Below are 18,654 nucleotides of genomic sequence, written 5' to 3'. Positions count from 1 at the left end.
GAAATTATATATATCTGTGTGTATGTGTGTGTGTGTGTGTGTGTGTGTGTGTATATATATATATATATATATATATATATGTATATATATACATGCATACACATATATATGTATATATGTATATACACACATAGATAGATAGATAGATAGATAGATAGAGGGCACAGGGTGAGTTGAAGATGAAGGGGTCATATCTGAAGAATAAAATTAAGGGGTGAAAGAGGATTATACTGGGAGAAGGAGAAAGGGAGAGGTAGAACGGGGTAATTTATCTCACAAAAAAAAACAAAAAAGAAAAGGCACTTATGATGGAGGTGAAACAGGGGAAGGCGAGAGGGAATGAATGAATCTTATTCTAATAGGATTTGGCTTAAGGAGGGAACAACATACACACTCAATTGGGTATGGAAATACGTCTTATCCTACAAGAAAATAGGGGGAGAAGGGGACAAGAGAGCAGAGGAATGATAGAGAGGAGGGCAGATTGGGAAAGGGGCTAATCAGAAACAAATACTTCTGAGGAGGGACAGGGTGAAAAGAAAGAATAGAATAAATGGGGGGGGGAGGCGGGATAGGATTAAGAGAAATAGAGTTAGTGTTTCACAACATAACTACTATGGAATTGTTTTGCATAACTGCACACGTATAACCTATATTGAGTTGCTTGCCTTTTCAATGAGGGTGGGTGGGGAGGGAGGAAGGGAGAAAATTTGGAACCCAAAGTTTTTTAAAAACACATGTTTAAAAAAATGTTTTCACATGCAACTGGGAAATAAGAAATACAAGAAATGGGGTATAGAAATCTATCCTGCTGTACAGGCAAATAGAAGGGGAAGGGGATAAGAGAATGGGGGGGAGAGATAGAAGGGAAGGCAGACTAGGGGAAGAGATATTCAGAATGCATGCCATCTTGGGGTTGGGGTAGGGGCAAGATGGGGTGAAAATTTGGAACTCAAAATCTTCTGGAAGTAAATGTTGAAAACTAAAAATAAATAAATTTAAAATAAAAAAATAAAAATATAAGTATAAAAAATAGAAAATATAATAAAAAAAGAAAAAAGTTAGTAAAGCAAAGATGATTTGGGAAAAAAACAAAAAAGCTTTTTCATACACACACATACATGTATATATGTAAGCTTTAATAATATATATTACTGTGGTCCCATTGGGACAAATGTACGTGGTAGAATTCATATCTGTTAATTGACATTTTTGTTGAATTCAGAGTTCAGCTGATACTCTGTCTCTTTCCTTCTCTTCATTGCCAGATTTCTAGAAAAAATAATCCCCCCTCAGGGCCTCTGCTTCTTCATCACCCCCTCACTTGTCAGCTTCCTCACAGCCTGGTTTCTGCTTCCACCATTCTAGTGAAACTCCTTTCTGAAGGCCACCAATGACCTCCTTCCCAATGGAGAGGTCAGAGATCACAGAGAGTGTCTGGAGTGCCCCAAACACACAAGTGGTACATGGTCGATCAGTTGACTCTGGCCTTGGCTCGCTTCTCTTCTTTGTCTGTTCACTCACTTTGACATCTCACCTTTGCCTTTGACTGCATTTTATTCTTTCACCAAGTCTCTTCCAAACCTTGACCCCACACTTCAGTTCCGTATTTCAGAGGGGCATCTCCACTTGGATGTCTCACAACACTTTGAATTTAGCATGTCGTAAACTGAATTTATCACTCCTGTCTCCAGACCTACTGATCCTAATCTCCCTATTACTGTCCACGGCACCACTATACCCTGGCTTAAAAAATAGGAGTCATTAATGGCTGCCACCTCCCTCTTTCTCTTATTTAATCATTTGCCAAGTCCTATCAGTTTTACCTCTAACCTATCTCTTGAACTCTCCCCTCTCTATTCACATAGCCACCACCTTAGTTCAGGCCCTTGTTACCTCTCATCAGAATTCTAATAACTTCATAACCAGTCACCCTGCTTCCAGACTCTTCCCTCTCCAAACCATTGTTTACATAGCTGACAAAATAATAGCATAATGCACAGATCTGACCATGTCATTCATTCTCCTGCCCCAAACCCGTCAGTAGCTCCTTCTTGTAAAATACCAACTTTGTAGCCTGGTAATCAAGGCCTCCTACAGGTTGATGACTACCTGCGTTTCTAGCCTTTGCCTGGTCAGTGCTTAAGAAATGCTTGTCCATGTGAGTGACTTAAATCTGCATTTTCTACTCTGACTTTTCTATTGAATTCCAGTTTTTAATTTCTAATGCTCATACTCTACTGGACATCTCCCACTAGATGTCCCACCAGTCACTAGTAAGTCAACAAACATTTATTAAACACCTATTCTAGCCAAGTGCTGGGGATACAAAGAAAATAAAAACTTTGCTTTCAAGGAGCTCCCAGTCTGATAGGGGAGACAACATGCAAATAACCATGGACAAACACGCTACAGAGAGAGTAAATTGGAGGTAGTCAATAGAGGGAATGTACCAGTGTTAAGGGAGATCAGGAAAGATTTCTTATAGAAGGTGGAATTTTAACTGCAACTTGAAGAAAGCCAGGGAAGCCAGAAGGCCAAGATGAGAAGGGAAAGCATTCTGGGCATGGGAGACAGGCACTGAAAATGCTCAGATAGGGAGATACCAAGGTGTGTCTAGTTGATGGAACAGCATGGAGGCTAATGTCTCTGGATCACAGACTGACATGGAGGGGAGTAAGATGTAAGAAGACTGAAGATTTAAGAGGGGGCCAGGTTACGAAGGGCTTTGAAAACCAAACAGAGGACTTTAGATTTCATCCTGGAAGTGATAGTAGAGTTTAGCGAACAGGAGGGTGACGGGATCAGACTTAGGCAGTAGGAAGATTAATCTGAAAGCTGAGTAGAGGATAGACTGGACCAGTGCTTCAAAACCCAAGTGTCCAAATCTCCCTCAAAATCCTGTTCTTCTTCTGACTTCCCTGTTTTTATTTATGGCATCAGAAATTGCTTTTCTCATGTTAGAAAATGCGTCATCATCTTTGACTCCCTCCCCCCACAACATCATCAGTTTGTCCAGTCCTGGCAATTTTACCTCTTTAATATGTCTCATCCATTTCTTCCTTTTCATTCTTTCTTGTAACTCACGCTTGCAAAGGGTTTTGTCCCTAGAGCCCTGTGAGGTTGGTAGAGGAGGTGCTTTCATCCCATTTTGCAGATAAGTAAACTGAAGTTTCTGCAGGCCAAGAGAATTTTTCATGTTTACGTAGCTGGTAGGTGTCCCTGCCCAGTGTTCTTTCCACTACACCACACTTCCACCATCCCAGTTCAAGCTTCCGTTACCAGTCATTAGATTGTTACAGTAGCTTCTTAGTAGGCTCCTCACCTTCCCTTGTCTAACCTGTCCCATCTGCCACTACTCGATGTAGTTTTCCTGGTGCCTAGACTGCCTGAGCTAAAATCTCTCCTTCCTTTTGACTTCATTTGTATCCTTTGGAAGGACTTATTTTGCATTCTAGCTTCTTTTACAGATGTCCTTTTTATAACTAGTTTATATGCTCCTTGAGTGCAAGAAATGTGTGTCTTAATTAGGACAGTGACTTACACATAGTTAGTGTTCATTAAACATGAGTTTAATTGCATCACATTTAATGTACTTGACTTTGAGTAAGTGTTGTGGTGGAGCTAAGAGGTTATAAATCAGTCTATTTTTACTTTGTTGCTGAGGAATTAGAATTATGAACCTTACCTTGCTGATTCTAGTGAAGTGTTTATAACATATCAGGTATGTTAAGGAAACGCCTGCTCAGTTATTTTTTAAAAATTCCCTACCTCTGAGGGTCTTCTTGTATCTGTCTTACCAGTGGGAGACCTGAGGTGCAAAGAATTTGTCCGGAACTAAGTAATAGCTCAGCATTAAAGCTTAATTTTTATAATTAAGCCTTTGAGAATTTATGAGATTCAATTTGTGATCTTAGATGAAATTCTGTTAGTAGCAGCATTAAGCAGTGAAGAAAGCTAAAAAAACTGGGCCTCACCTGCCACAGGAAGTATATTGCTTGACATGAGGCAGTTCCCCAGGAGCTGGAAAGGTTTGACGGGAATACTTCTTCACCTAAGTAGATCAGCACAGATTTTCCTAAACCTTTTCCCCTGAATTGAAGTTTTCAAAGTCAGTGGCAGCTGTTCCTAGAATACATGTGGTGCCTTACATTTTTGACTCTTCTAACTCTTTAACAGTATGTGATAGACAAGACAGGAGACCATCTCCTAGAGGGAATCCAAGCATCTCTTGCTTCTAGTAAACAAGTGGGCAGCTGCATGATTCTTTTTGTCATTTCTGCACAGAGATTAGAAAGTGACTTTGTGTCTGCTTCCACCTCACCCCACACAGTGAGCTTGTGTGAGCTATATCTGCTTTGTAGACTGCTTTGCCACTGGCTCCCCAAATATGACAATCTCATGTTGGCAACTAAGCTTCTGGGATGTCCACATTCAGTGCCCAGTGATGAAGGCACAGTTATCCCATGCCCACCCTTCCTAGCAGGAGCAGGCCAGCAGGGTCTGGTTTGGCCCAGAAGTATCCAGTATGAGATCTGAAGACCTCAGCAGTTGATAGAGCACCAGCCCTGACGTCAAGAGTACCTAAATTCAAATCTGGCCTCAGACCAGACACTTGACACTTACTATCTGTGTGACTCTGGGCAAGTCACTTAACCCCAATTGCCTTTAAAAAAAAAAAGACCTTCTCAGGCAGCTCATCTGCAGTATACTACTGTATGCTGAGTATGTACAAGGGTCCAAGACCTCTGGGAGCTTACAGTTCAGCTAGATGAGGAGACGAGATATTCATACATGAGATGTTAAAAAAACAACCTGGATGACAGTCCGAGGCCCGTAGTCTTTCACTTCCTTCACTCCTTAATACTCTGAATGCTAGAGTTTCATCTAAGATTGTGTTATATTTAAAGTCTGGAGGTTGATGAGGTCACTCATCACAGACTGCCTACTGTGCCAGAATGCATCTGCTCTTCACTTCTACCACTTTGCATCCCTGCTTCCTTGTAAAGCTCAGCTCAAGGGCTACTTTCTACATGTGGCCTTTCTCTATCCCCCTCCCCCGGTCCAACAGTTACCTTGGGGGGTATGTGTGTGTGTGGGACAGAGAGAGAGCGCGAGCGAGCATGAGAGCACACATACATGTTCGTATTGTCTCCCCAGTAGAGGAGAGGAGAGGGACTGTTTAATTTTGGTTTTCTTATCCTCAATGCCTTGGGTAGTGCCTAGTGCATAGTACTTAGTATCTGTTTGCTGGCTGAGTGATTGCTGTAAAGTGACCAGTGATTAAGTGTTAACAGTTAGTGAAAGAGAAATTTAGAGACAGGGAGGGTAGGTTGGAGCAATCACGGAAGGTTTCATAGAGGAAATAGGTACTAGGTTGGGCATTACAAGATTGATAGGATTTTGGTAGGAGGAGCATAGGAAACGGTGACCAGGGTCTGGGGGCAGAGAGAAGGAGGAGCAGAAATAGCCTGAGCCAAAGCTCCATGTGAGTGATATGCTTCAGGGAAAGAGAAATGGGTGGTTGGGCTGGAGTGCCCTCTCTTTACTTGATGACGGACAGTCTTGTTTTCTGGCCTGACATCTTGTCCTCTCTCCATCCACAGAAAGGGCCCCCGTCTGGGAGTGACCGAGTGAAGAAGGGAGGATCATACATGTGCCATAAGGTAAAAGTCACTTGGGAAAATGCATGTATTTCAAGACAGGCTCGTGGAGTTGCCAGCACTGACTCCCATGTAGGGACAATAGCCCAGCCTAGCTGTCCTGCTGCTCATCCAAACTGAGCTGGCTCTGTTACAGCCACGAGGATGTGATTGATGATGCAAAAGTCGAGGCTATGAATGGCCTGGGGAGGTCCTGAGAGCCTAATGAAGAGGAACACAGAAGATTGCCCGTATTAATGCCAGATACCGTTTCTCTTCTATTCGTTTTATTTGGAGACAGTCCTGTTTCAGAAACTTATTCGAAATGAGTGTACATTACTAATAGTTTATGTACTTAAGGGCTTACTAGCTGAATGACCTTGGGAAAGTCATCTAGCCCACTCTCATGTGCAAAAAAAGAGTTATAATGCTTAGACTGCCTCCCTTCTAGGGCTATTGTGCAAAACGTGCTTTTTAATCTTAAAGCTCTCTGTAAGTGTTGGCTATTGCTACTATTTCTGCTACTACTACTATTACTACCACCACCAAAGAAGTTATGGTTGGTTTCCCTGAATAGGAGTAGTAGATTGTATTTGTTTACTAGATTCTAGAGATTCTACTGAAATCTTTGGGATTAGTCTGAGAATTTAACAAAAAAAGACGGTGGGTGGAAGACTTTGGCAACCCTCATTAGCTTAACTTTTGAAATAATTCTAGGTATAAAATGTGTGCCTTGTGAAACCTACGTGGTTTGTGGTGGGTTTTTGTTTGCACTTGGGTTTTTTGCTTTGCTTTTTTTCACCCTGTCAATGACAGAACTGCTCCTTTGTAGGAGTAACTTGTGGTGCATGTGCCAAAGGCAGAAAGAATTTGGAACGTGACTTGACCTGAAGTGAAGTGATGCTAGCCCACATTTAGTGCTTCATTGTTTGCAAAAGTACTTTCTTTACAGCAGCACTTGTAGATAAATAATGCAAATGTTGTTGTCCTCACTTTATAGATAGAGGATCCAAGACTCATGAGAAACCTGGGATGGCCCATATTATTTTCCCAGTTAAGGAGAGAGATTTGGTAATGGGAGTGAGTTCAGTAGAAAAGAAGATAAGCCTAATTTCTTTAAATTGCCTACAGAATTTCTTTTCATTTTATTTCCACATGTAGGCAGTGCTTATGCATGGAAGAATACTGTAAATCTTCTAGTTCTAAAACTGTTCATTAGGTCAGGTTTAGAGCTCAAAAGGATCTTAACAGTTATTTAGCTCAGATTTCTCATTGTTTAGATGAGGAAAGTAAGATCCAGAATAAGAAAATTAAATTATTACACATTGAAGAATCTAACCTATTCTTTTGGCTCCAAGGCTAGCTCTTTCCACTGTACCATTCTGTCTCATAATAAAACCTTGGTGATCTATGGCTCTGAATTCCTCAAATCTCAGGGCTTATACAGATAGGGTCAGACCTCCTAAAAGACTGCTTTTTCCTTTGCCTCCAGCCTACAGTTTATTCCAAGGAAATCTCCAAAATAAAACTTAGTTATAGTTCTGTCTTGGTTTCTCAAATGTGGATAAAAGGATCTCCCAGCTCTCGCACAAGCACTCTAGGAGCTAAAGTCATCTCAAGTAGGACAGCCTTTAATAAACTACGCAGAAAATGCAGAAGATGCAGAGGGCTTACAAGAGCCAATTAACAAAAACAGAAAATACAGAAAGTACTCAAGTAAGTTATAAGGCCACTCAGAAGCTAACAAAACTTAAGAGTCATCATTGGGCCAACTCTTTGACATTTTGGTGCTTTCCTCTTTGTTACAGGGTCTTAACATATTTTCTCCCCTAGGCTCATAGTCATATGCTGTGGTTTAGGTTCCCACCAAAAGGCAAATGTACTCTGGAGGCTGTTGAACAAGTAATTCCCTCCCCATTTACTCATTTGGGTGGAAGTTTATAGAGTATGTCATTGAGAATACAAATATAAATCAGGTAGTAGCCAACAAACTTTATGTTGAACATCCATTGTTTTGATTTTGAATCATAAAACCATTTTCCCAAATCCTGTCCACATATGATTTTTCTCCTTGCCCTTCCCCACTTGCAGAATTCTTTATTGCTTTTGGATTCCTCAGCTACAAGCTATATGTACATATGTACTTAGACTGATTTGGTGGATTTCCAGATGGGTTTCTGTGAAATATGGGGTGTCTATGTATGCCTTAGAGGAGGGACACAGTATGAACTTGACCTTTCCCTGTGCAAAGTAAGCTCTCTGGGAGAGTGTGAATTCACTTTCTTCCCTGGAATTTATGAAGAAAAGCATAGTGAAATAATTGAATTGGAGAAGCAATGAGAAAGAAGTGACACCATGTTGATATGGAAATTCATTTGAGTTGGCCATAGGCCTGAACCTTTAAAAGGGTCAGGAGTTCTCATTAGAAAAAGAAATGTAGGGAGGAGAGCAAAAAACAGTATCTTTCCCCCAAAGAGGTAGCTACAATAGGAAGAAAAGCCAATACCTTCCCATGAAGTGCTACTTAGGGGTGAAGAGAGAGACAGAACTGTAGAAACAGAGTCACCCACAGGGGAGAGACACAGACTCATTCTCCAGGAGCAGAAGCACTGAGCCCAGACATCCAGGAGCACCCACTGTCCTTGTCAGATCCTCATTCTAATCCCAAAGATTTCAGTGAAGTCTATAAGCAGTAAACAAACAAAATCTACTTTGTCCCATTCAGAAGAAGCCAATCATAACTTTTGTAGTAGTAGTAGTAGTAGTAGTGGTAGTAGTAGTAGTAGTGGTAGTAGTAGTAGTAGTGGTAGTAGTAGTAGTAGTAGTAGTGGTGGTGGTGGTGGTGGTGGTGGTGGTGGTGGTGGTGGTGGTGGTGGTGGTGGTGGTGGTGATGATAGTAGTGATAGTTCCCTGAAGACAGATTTGCAAATCCATATGGTCCTCTAGGAGGGGAGACAATGCTTGAAAGAGAAGCTACTTGGATATATTCTTTCAATGGTACTGAAAGTCATGTGAACTTTATAGGACCCATTTTAGGAGTTATCTTTGACTGCTTGTGGGCTCAGGTGCGAGTACTTTGAATCTTCTGTCAGGTTAAATAAAACTTGTCCTCTGTTCAGGTTGGTAATGTGTAACAGCCTCTTGTCTCTGTTGCCCACTGTTTCTCCATCAACTGATTTTTCGGAGGCTGTGATATTCATAGCCCTGATAATCATAGCACTTGCAATATCAGTGGAAGAATATTGTCATGTTATTATGTTAAAAAGATGGCCCTTTGCTTTGTGTCAAGCTTTGTATTTTTTAAAGTACTGGAAATTGCTAACGGCAATCCAGCCAGCTCTCCCCTCCCAGCTCAGGTTCATTGGCTATGCCTAGCGTCTGGAGGAGACGCATGCACCAATGGAGGAATTGTAAAGTTTGTCTGTCTAGCTGCGTTGCCAGTCTTCTTTGGCTTGGGCTTTCCAATGTCAATAAACCAAATTCTTTTGACTTTTGATCATTGAGCTCATTTATCAGGTTCTGTAATGTTCTGGGGCATGATCAGTCAGTACAGTGTCATCCACTAACAGGAGCATCTGGAAGACCTCACCATCCCTAAGGACTGTCTCTGCCTCTTCCATTTGGCTTTGTAAACTAAAGGTTATTCATCTTTGTAAATAACTCCTCCAGATGAATAGACATTGATAAAGAGATGGGAGAATAAGCTTGTCGTCTTCCCTGAGCCCTCCAATTGTTAACGTTCTCTGTTTCCTTAAAATGTTTTAAATTTACTTCTATGCTTACATATTATATCATCCAATAGAACATAAACTCCTTTAGGGCAGGAATTTATTTTTTATCTTTGTATCCACAGCATATAGTACCTGGTACTTGGTAGGCACTTAATGTTTATAGAATTGAATTGGGTAAATCCCTGTGATGACCTTTAACTCTTGTGTCAGTCAGCATAAACTCTCTCTTGCATCACACCCTATTTTCTAATAAATATTTCTATACCATGTTTTCTGGTCAGAGGCTGCAGATTTCTTACCAGGAGTCAAGGGTGTGTGTTGTATTCTGTTCTTGTCCTAAAAATTATTCTAGCACGGAGGCCTTTTTCATAAAAATGAGGCTATCTGTGTGTTGTTCTGCCTGACTTCTGAGCCCTGCTGTTGGTAGACCATTCTCATTATTAGATTGCTTCCATCTCTGAGATCACATTTTCAGCACCAATATCTGGCTCAGGTGAAATCAATGTCAGACATTAATTAACTATTTTGATTAAGTTTATGCTGGAATGAATTTCTCTCCTTTTTCATGATTAATAAAGTGACCCAATTTAAGGTACCCAAAGACCTCTCATCCTAAAGAATCATTTCTTGTGCTAAAAGTGGATATTAAAAAAAAACCCCACATACACTCATAAGCTTACAATGGGAACATTCAGAATTAGGCCATGTAACTGTTTAATTACTTGATCCATTAGTTGCCAAAGATTAGAATTTCAAGTGAACCACTTATCTCTAGAAAATGGATTTGTGGTGTCACTTGCCAGTGTTGGGTTAGGAGGGCAGAGGGAGGGGAGGATACTGATTCTCTTGTGATGACTGGCAGGAATTAGTAGCAAGACTTCTTCCCTCCTTTATAAGTTGAGTTCATGATCTTTTAGATTGAAGCAAAAACTAGAGAGAAGAGAAGAAAGGGGTTTTAGCAACTGATCTGATCCCATTTAGGCTCCGTGATTGAAATGTCTTCTGTAGCCATGGGCCGGTTCTTCCTGCCCTCGTCATACCACATCTGGAGCACTGCGCTTAGTTAGCCCCAGCAGCTGCATTTCATGAAGGATATTGATAATGGAGCATGTCCAGAGGAGAGCAGTCAGGATGTTAGGGGTGTTGCTCCATGGGGTACAAGAATCACTTGATGGAGCTGGAGTAGTTTAGATTTGTGAAATGAAGACTAGGGGGTGGGGATGGCTGTATTCAAGTACTGTTGTCACATGGAAGAGGGAGTAGACTTGACCTGTTTGGCCCCAAAGGGCAGAATTAGGAATAGTGGATAGAAATTGCAAAGAGCTAAGTTAAGTCCTGATGTCAGTAATACTGCCAAAGTGGGCTAGGCCACATCAGCAAGAAGTCGGCTCTCCCTCGTTGGAAGTCTTCAGGCAGAGGCCAGGCAGCTATTTTCTGGGTTTGTTATGGTAGGATTCTTTTTGGAGGTATACATGGGACTAGATGGCTGTTGAGGGCCCTTCTATCTCGGAATTCTGTGATTCTGTGGGTACCTAAGGATTATGTCATGCTGATTGGGTGTCACTGTAAGTGAATGTTGTGTTTCAGTGGTGGAGTAAATGGAGAATGTGCATTCTCTGCCTTGTTGCACATGATCCCAAAATAGTGACAGAAAAAAAAAAAGCAAAACTGAATCAGAAAATGTCTGTTGATTTGGAAGGGAGACGGTATGGAACAGTAGGAAGAGGAGTGGTTAGAGGACCTAGGTATATACACTTACCTGGGCAAGTCACTGAACTTCCTTGAGCCTTAGTCTCCTCACCTCTAAAATAAGAGGGTTGGGCTTTAGAGCTATGATACTAAGTGCCCTCTTAAGTGTCTTGTTGGAGGTTCATACGAGGAAGTATCTGAGGCAGGATTTGAATCCAGATCTTCCTGATTCCAAGCCCAGTAATCTCTTCACCACACCATTCTGTCTTTTAACTTGTAAGACTATGTACATTAGGACAGCTGGGAGATGTGTGAGAAAAATTGTCTTAAGTATGTTTTAGGGGCAGCTGGATGGCGAAGTGGATAGAGCACCGGCCCTGAAGTCAGGAGGACCTGAGTTCAAATCCGGCCTCAGACCAAACACTTGACACTTACCAGCTGTGTGACCCTGGGCAAGTCACTTAACCCCAATTGCCTTAAAAAAAAAAGTATGCTTTAAGCCCCAGTGATGGGCCTGCCCTAAAAATAAAAAAAAAGTGATTTGGAAGTTGAGGGTGGTAAAAACTATTTGCTTACTGTGAAAGTTATTTTGAGAAGTGGTTGCATTTAGAACATGGCGAGTTGATCATGGAAGGCCTTCCTCCTCTAGGTTCCTGTAGAATTTGTCTTCTAGGTGAGTGGCCTCCTAAGGATGGCATGTGGACAAGAGAGCTCAGTAGAGCCCTCTTCTAATATTCAGTAGATTTGGATGTGCCCATAATAAAATTGGGTCAACTCATGGCCATTCCCTCAGCCTGAACCTTCAGTAAAAGCCTTCTCCAACCCTGGCTTTAAGCTTCTTCTATTATAGTGGCTTAGTAAAGGGGCTTTGCATTTATGCGTGTATTTGCAGCACCATAAGGAACTCATTAGAATCCAACGGGAAGTCTGGGAAGGCAGCCATGATGCTGGCTTAGTTGGCCAAAGACCTTTGAGGCTCTCAGATCCCTTCTCTAGCTGCATAGGAATCCTTTTCGCACAGTCTCTGAGAAGTGGTTATCTAGCTTCTACTTGAATCTTTCTAGAAAGGGGGAACTCCGTCAAGCCCCATATGTTTTCTTACTTCATACTCAAATCTTCATCTGTGCCTTCTCCCTGGTGCTTTAGGTTCTGGCCTTTTGGGGCAAGCGTTAAAAAATCGGATTGTTCTTGTACATCACAGGTCTTCACACACTTGGAAACCACTCTCACTATTCCCTGTTGAGTCTTCTGTCCTGAGGGTTAAACATGGTTCCTTCCCCTAATCGTTGCATGCCATGTGCCCTCCCCAGCCGGGGCACCTTCATTTGGATGTGCTCCAGCTTCTCAGAATTGTCTCACAAATCTTCTGGGGTTACATCAATGTATAATTGTGACAGAGATGGGGAGAAACAATTTGAATTAGAAAAATTAGCAGTTTGTCTTGGTAAGTGGGTCAGATGAGACAGGATATCTCCATATACATAATTTCAGAGGGACATTGTAATAAAATAGTACATGTTAACTATTCTGCCTAATAAATTGTCATATCACTAAGTATTTCTTGATTTTATAGGATAATAGATTTAGAGTGAAAGAGAGCTTAGAAGCCATCTAGACCAGTGCTTCTTAAACTGTGGGTTGAGACCCCATATGGGGTCATGCTTTAAGAAGTGCTGAAGGGGTCGGGAGTGGAAAAAGTTTAAGAAGCCTGATCTAGGACTCTCCCCCCCCCAATTTTACAGATAAGGAAACTGACTCATGGAGGTTAAGTGATTTGCTTGAGGTCAAACTGATAGTACATGACAGAGTTAGAATTTGAACCCAGGTCTTCTGACTCCAAATCCCTGTGCCTTACTGTAACAGGTCCATACTTCTTTCTTGGTTTTCACGGCCTTTATAACATGTCCTGCTTTTCACAGAGCTAATAGAATAATTCCACATATACTTAAGGGCTTTTAGGTTTACAGAGTTTTTTTGCTTCCTTTTTTTGTAACAACCCCATGATGTAGTTGCTATGGCTACTATTTCTGTTTTACAAATGAGGAAACTGAGGCTAAGAGAAATCAAATGATCTGTCCAGCATCACACTGCTAGTAAGTATAAAAGCCAAAATTGAAAACCAGGTCTCTTGACCATAGTGTTTTCCCACTATGCAATACTGCCTACCAAGACTCTGAAAGATCCCTATTGGTGATCCCATGAGAACCCTCTGAGAGTAGCAAGATAGTGAGGCTTTCATTGTACTTAGATACAGGCATACCTTCTGCTCATTTGAGAGTTTCGTAGCACATCAGGACAAGTATTTTCCTTGAAATATATCCTCTAGATTTGATTCTTTCAGATACGTTTTCTCTTCATTCTCCCTGTACTAGTTAGAGAATTATTAGCATTGCATTCCTTCTCATCCATAGGAAAAATGCGGAAACAAATTTGGATTATGTGATTCCAGTAACCATGCCTGCTTGTAGGTGGGGGGGATGTACCTACCCTAGAGAATTTCTCTGTCAACCTTGGAGGTAATTTCTCTGAACATTGGGAATGTGCTACTTTTCTGAGAGAAGTTGTTAAACCTATACACTTGGCCTATTTTCACAAATCCAAGTTCACAAAACTTGGATTTCCAGTTCCAAGGTTAATTTCCTCATAACTCCTCTGTGCAGTATCATATGGTGTTCATGACCTCTTGTTTAAGGGAGAGCCAAGTTCATTGTTAGATGTTTTTGGTGCAAAAGAAAAATGATTTATTGCCAAACTCAGGGATTTTAGCTCAAAAGGCGATAAATATCAGATGAGATAATATATGTAAAGTGCTTTGCAAACCTTCAAGGGCTGTACAAATGTCAGTTATTATTATTATTTAGGTTATGGGAGGCTTGGGGGATGGAGTTCATAAAAGTGTGAGGGATCTGGAAGCTTTTGAAATGTTCTGTTTGCAAAGAATTTACTATGTGCTCAGCATGGTGGTAGGTGATAAAGAAGAGGCCTGGGATGTGATCCCTGCCCCTGAGCAGTCTTACAGTTTTGTTAAGGAGCTATTAACATAAAACAGTAGTAAGAGTGTAAGATAGTATACAGTTAGATCCTCAGCTGGCCGGCATGGGTTTTAAATGCCTCTGTTAATTTGTGACACAGCCCTCCTTCACTTAAATCCAATTCGCTTGCAAGTCATGGTCCTCTGGGAGTGAGAATAAAGATCACCTTATGCTTGATGGTACTTCATATGTCATACATTCCTCTTTCTTAAAAACAACAAAACCCCTTCATCCATTTTCTCATTTGATCTTGGTGGCTATGGGGTGAGGTGGGTGAGATGTTTTATTATTGGCATTCCACCAATGGGGAAGTGTGGGATCAGAGGGTCCTGTAGGAGTTATCTGGTGGCCCAGAATACAAAAGTCGTGTCTTCAACACTGGTCTTCAGACTCCAAGTTGAGTTTGTTTTCTCCTAGGTTAAAAGTGCTTCTCCCATCACTGTAACAGTTGTGGGTGGAAGGATTGGGTTGGGACCTATCCTCTTGGCTTTTTCTGTTCCCTCTACTATTCTTTTTGCACACCCCTAAACTGTGCCCTTCCTTTTATTTGTGCTTTGAATTATTATCTGAAACTGCTAATGATCATTGAGAGAGAACAAAATAGATATCCTTTGGAGATGTCAAAAACTTTACACTATGATCCTATTTAAACCTCTAAATGACTTTATGAAGTAGTGTGAATGTTATTATGCCCACTTTTCAGATGAGAAAACTGAAGTGCACAAAGAAATGAAGTGATTTACCTCAAATTAAATAATCGACATGTGACAATCAGGTTTTAAACTCAAGTTCTGATCCATTATACCACTGGTACAATGTCTGATACTTTGTCTGGTGTTGAATTATTGCCTCATTCTTCCCTTGTAGTAGGCCTCACCAGGCCCCAGCCTGCCTCCTTGGGCATTCCTGGCATCCCTGACTTCAAGAAGAGTCCCTCTTGTCCCTAGGCTCTCCCAATGTTACCAACTCTAGATTCCTAGCCCACAAATGCTGAACCACTGTTAGGGGTGGCCCAGCCAGCATGGAAGGGAAGTGGGGCTGGGGGTAGCTTCCTTTGCTAATTATCCCCTTTGAGACCTGCTGCCTTTCTTGGGCTATTGCCAGTTCCAGTAAATGCCTGACGATGGTATAGGGGGCCAAAGCCCAGGAGTGAGTGCATTTTTAGCTTTTCTTCTTGATGCAGTAAATGATTATCCTTTGTAGTCACATTATTTTCAGAGATCTCAAGTGTTTTTTCTCTGGGCTTCATCTCAGTCCACATTGTAACTTTAATAGCTAGTGCAGTATCTATTTTGCTCTTTCTGCCTCTATGGGAACATCTCACATCTTTCCCCTTCTCCCTACTGTATAAGTTCTGGCACATTCCATTTGATGAGGTAGTGTGGCACCTGGCCTGAGGTGGCTCAGTGGATAGAGAGCTGGACCTGGCATCAGGAAAACCTGAATTTTCCTTTTTTTGTGTGACTATGGGCAAGCCACTTAACCTTTGTCTGCCTCAATTTCCTCATCTGTAAAATGAGACTAACACCACCACCACCACTACCACCAGCAGCTGCCTCGCAGGGTGGTTATGAGGATACAGTCATATGTTTGTAAAGTGCCATGTAAATGCTAGCTATTATTATCTTTAAAGGCCTGCTCTGTGCCCTAAAGCTTCGGTTCAATTCATCGAGCATTTAATCTGTGCATGCCAGTGGACTGAACATTAGGGATACAAAAGCTAGCATGAAATAGATCCTGTCCACGAAGAGCTTATATTCTGCTGGGATAGATATAGCCTGTGCACAGATAAGTAAATGCAAAATGTGTACCAGGTGATTAGTAAGGGCATTATTACTAAGTAGGTGATGGTAGGATGGACGATAGGGGAAGAGTCAGAAGACAGACTCTGAAGATTATATCTGCATCAGTGTGTTTTGCTCTCCTGATGCAAATTTGCGGGAGCTTTCTACTTTGGGACAACAGGCAAAATTAAATTAGAAGCTTGACCTATAAAGAGCATCCAGACACAGGATCTGAATCCTGTACTTAACTTCTCAGCATGTGGTGGAAGGGTGGTGTTCTTGGCATTCCCAACTGGAACAATTTTAGCACAGGAAGGAACTTTAAATCTAGTCAAAAGCCCCAAATGTGTATACATTGAGAGGTCACTAGTCACTCCCAATTTTGTAGTTGAAAAAACAAATGTATTGGTTACATAAAGGGTTATTTTCATTTGGAGGCGTTATTTTGGGTGTTGACCAGGAAAAAGAGTAAAAGGGGTAGGAGGTTGGTGGAGAAGATGTCATGAATTCAGGGTGAAGGGAAGAAATAGACATGTAATAATGCTTTATTGGCAGTTAGTCAATGTTTTGGTTTTTAATGTCAAATAATTATGAGAAAAATATAATTGCAGGTGTGGACCTGTGATTTCATCCTTATGAAGAACTTCTGGTGTGGAAACTCCCTCCACTGATACAGATAGCTGCCTTGTCTATAACTTAGTTTTAAAGAGTTGCCTGGGATGCTGAGACCTTGCCCATGTTTGCATAGTCACTCTATATCAGAGGCAGGATGTAAACGCCAGTGTTCCTGACAAAGGATGAGCCTCTCTCCTGGATGCCTGCCAAGTTGGCCTCTGTCAAACAGTGTTCTTTTTCTTTCCCCTAAAGAGCACCCTCTCCAGGGAAAATGCCACCAGCTTAATCACATTAGCCTGGTAACCCAGGCAAGTCACTGTGCTCTCAGGCTTAGTTTCTCCTTCTTGTCAAATGGGGATAATAATACATTACCATCACCAGAGGGCTGTGATGAAGAAAGCTCTTTCTAAGCCTTAAAGTGTGAAATGTGTCTGAATTATTGAGAAAGCATTGGCATGGCAGTCAGAAGGAGCTGGGTTGGAGTCCTAGCTTTTCACCTTACTAGCTAGACAGCCTTAGCCAGTCTGATGGGAAACCTGTGGACCTCACTGGCCTTCAGTCTCCTCTTCTGCAAAACAAAGAAAAATTGGGTTAAATGCCTTCTTTTATCCCTAAAGCCCATGCTTCCTATATATGATAGGGTGTGATGAGTTTCAGAATTTTTTCATATTTGGTAAGGGTCAGAGAAGTAAAGTTTTTATGATAAAAGTATTTTTTAACATAAAAACAGTATTTGTGTTAAGTTTTTTTTTTTTACTGAGTGGGTGCTTTGGCCAGTCTAGAGCCTTTCAAAAGAGAATAAAAATGGACTTTCTTTTTTTTCTATGCTCAGTCCTATTGTTATAGGTATCGCTGTGCTGCCCGCAGCCAGAACACACCAGACAGCTCTGCTTCTAACCTCGGGTTCCGCTGTGCCTCCAGCCGTCTCCCGGATACATGATAAAAGTCAAGGAGGGGAGGAGGCCTCGTGTGCCAGTCAGCAGAAGAATGATGTCCAGCCTGCACCGGGCTTCCTGGAGAGCTTTGAAGTGACCAATCTCTTGTCAGATGAAATTGCCCAACTTTTGGTAGTTTCTGCACCCATTAGCTGCCAGCCAAAGGACCCTTCCTTCCCTGCGAGATCCAATCACTGACACAAGGTGTTAGTAGCCAATGTTTTATTATTGTGGTTTGTCTTTGAAGAGACCTGCAATTTTATTGTTATTTTGGGGGGCAGTCTTTAAAGAGAAGACTTTTGATTTCAGAAGAAGAATCTATGACAGATTTATTTTTTAGCTAAGATGTTTTTACATATGTGAGCCTTGTGGGATATTAATCATGTAAATCAGAGTTGTCTTATGTCAGGCTTCATTCTGGGGGAGGCGGGACATAGTACTTTGTATTCATTAGCACTTTTTCTTCTTCAAGGAAATCCAAGGATGGTATATTGTGATTGTGCCTCCCACTTGGGAGAATGGGACAGCGGGATCCCATTTAGCTCAGTGTGATTCTGTAGTGCTGTGTCTTTTAAACATGAAGTGCCTTTAGTTTGGAGGGGCAGCTGTGTACTCATGCCCCATTTTTCCTTTTGCCAGTCTTTGGTGAATGTGACATTCAAGGTCTGTAGTCAGACCTAGTTCATTCTAAATATGGGAATGTTGGTGAATGGCCTTGAATGAACCAAGTTCAGATGGTCCAGTATTCTTAATCAAAGAATAATAGGACATCTAGTAGGCTTTGGAATAATAGATACTTGGAATTGTGCTCTATTTTGAATAAATCATTGTAGGCATAATGGGGCTTTAATTGGATCAGATTCTTTCCTATGTCTCACTGTGTTTGCTTATGAAGATAAGAAAGATTCCTTATGTGATATTTAATCACATAAATAAGAGTTGTCTTAGATCAGGCTTCATTCAGAGGGAGGAGGCACATAACACTCTGTATTAATTCACACTTTTTTCTTCTTCAAGGAAATCCAAGGATGGCATATTGTGGTGATGACTCCCATTTGGGAGAATGAGACAATGGGCTCACCAATAGCCAGTTTAGTGGCAGATCACTGAAACCTTTCGGTTTCCCTTGTCAGAGCTTACATGTCAGAGGTTGGCAAGTTATTCCCTTGGGCATTTGAAAGATCCAATGGGATCTTGTGTTCTCAAGTGAAAGGCAGTGTTACATA

The 18,654-nt window shown here is 41.4% G+C and overlaps 1 protein-coding gene across 2 annotated transcripts in view; it reads left to right on the top strand.

Moving 5' to 3' along the window:
* Positions 1–18,267, top strand: part of SUMF1 (sulfatase modifying factor 1) — a 101,680-nt gene extending 83,413 nt beyond the window's left edge. For both annotated transcript variants that reach the window (XM_078152158.1, XM_020968446.2), the window contains 2 exons: positions 5,607–5,666; positions 17,326–18,267. In XM_078152158.1, the coding sequence (XP_078008284.1) occupies positions 5,607–5,666; positions 17,326–17,433 (168 nt within the window). In that variant the 3' untranslated portion in view covers positions 17,434–18,267. The remainder of the gene's footprint in view (positions 1–5,606; positions 5,667–17,325) is intronic.
* Positions 18,268–18,654: the final 387 nt, after the last annotated feature.

This window comes from Phascolarctos cinereus, unplaced genomic scaffold (genome assembly GCF_003287225.1).
Source record: "Phascolarctos cinereus isolate Bilbo 61053 unplaced genomic scaffold, phaCin_HiC Scaffold_4;HRSCAF=312, whole genome shotgun sequence".
Taxonomy (NCBI): domain Eukaryota; kingdom Metazoa; phylum Chordata; class Mammalia; order Diprotodontia; family Phascolarctidae; genus Phascolarctos; species Phascolarctos cinereus.
Note: the sequence above shows the minus strand (reverse complement) of the source record. Positions and strands in the feature narration are given on the sequence as shown.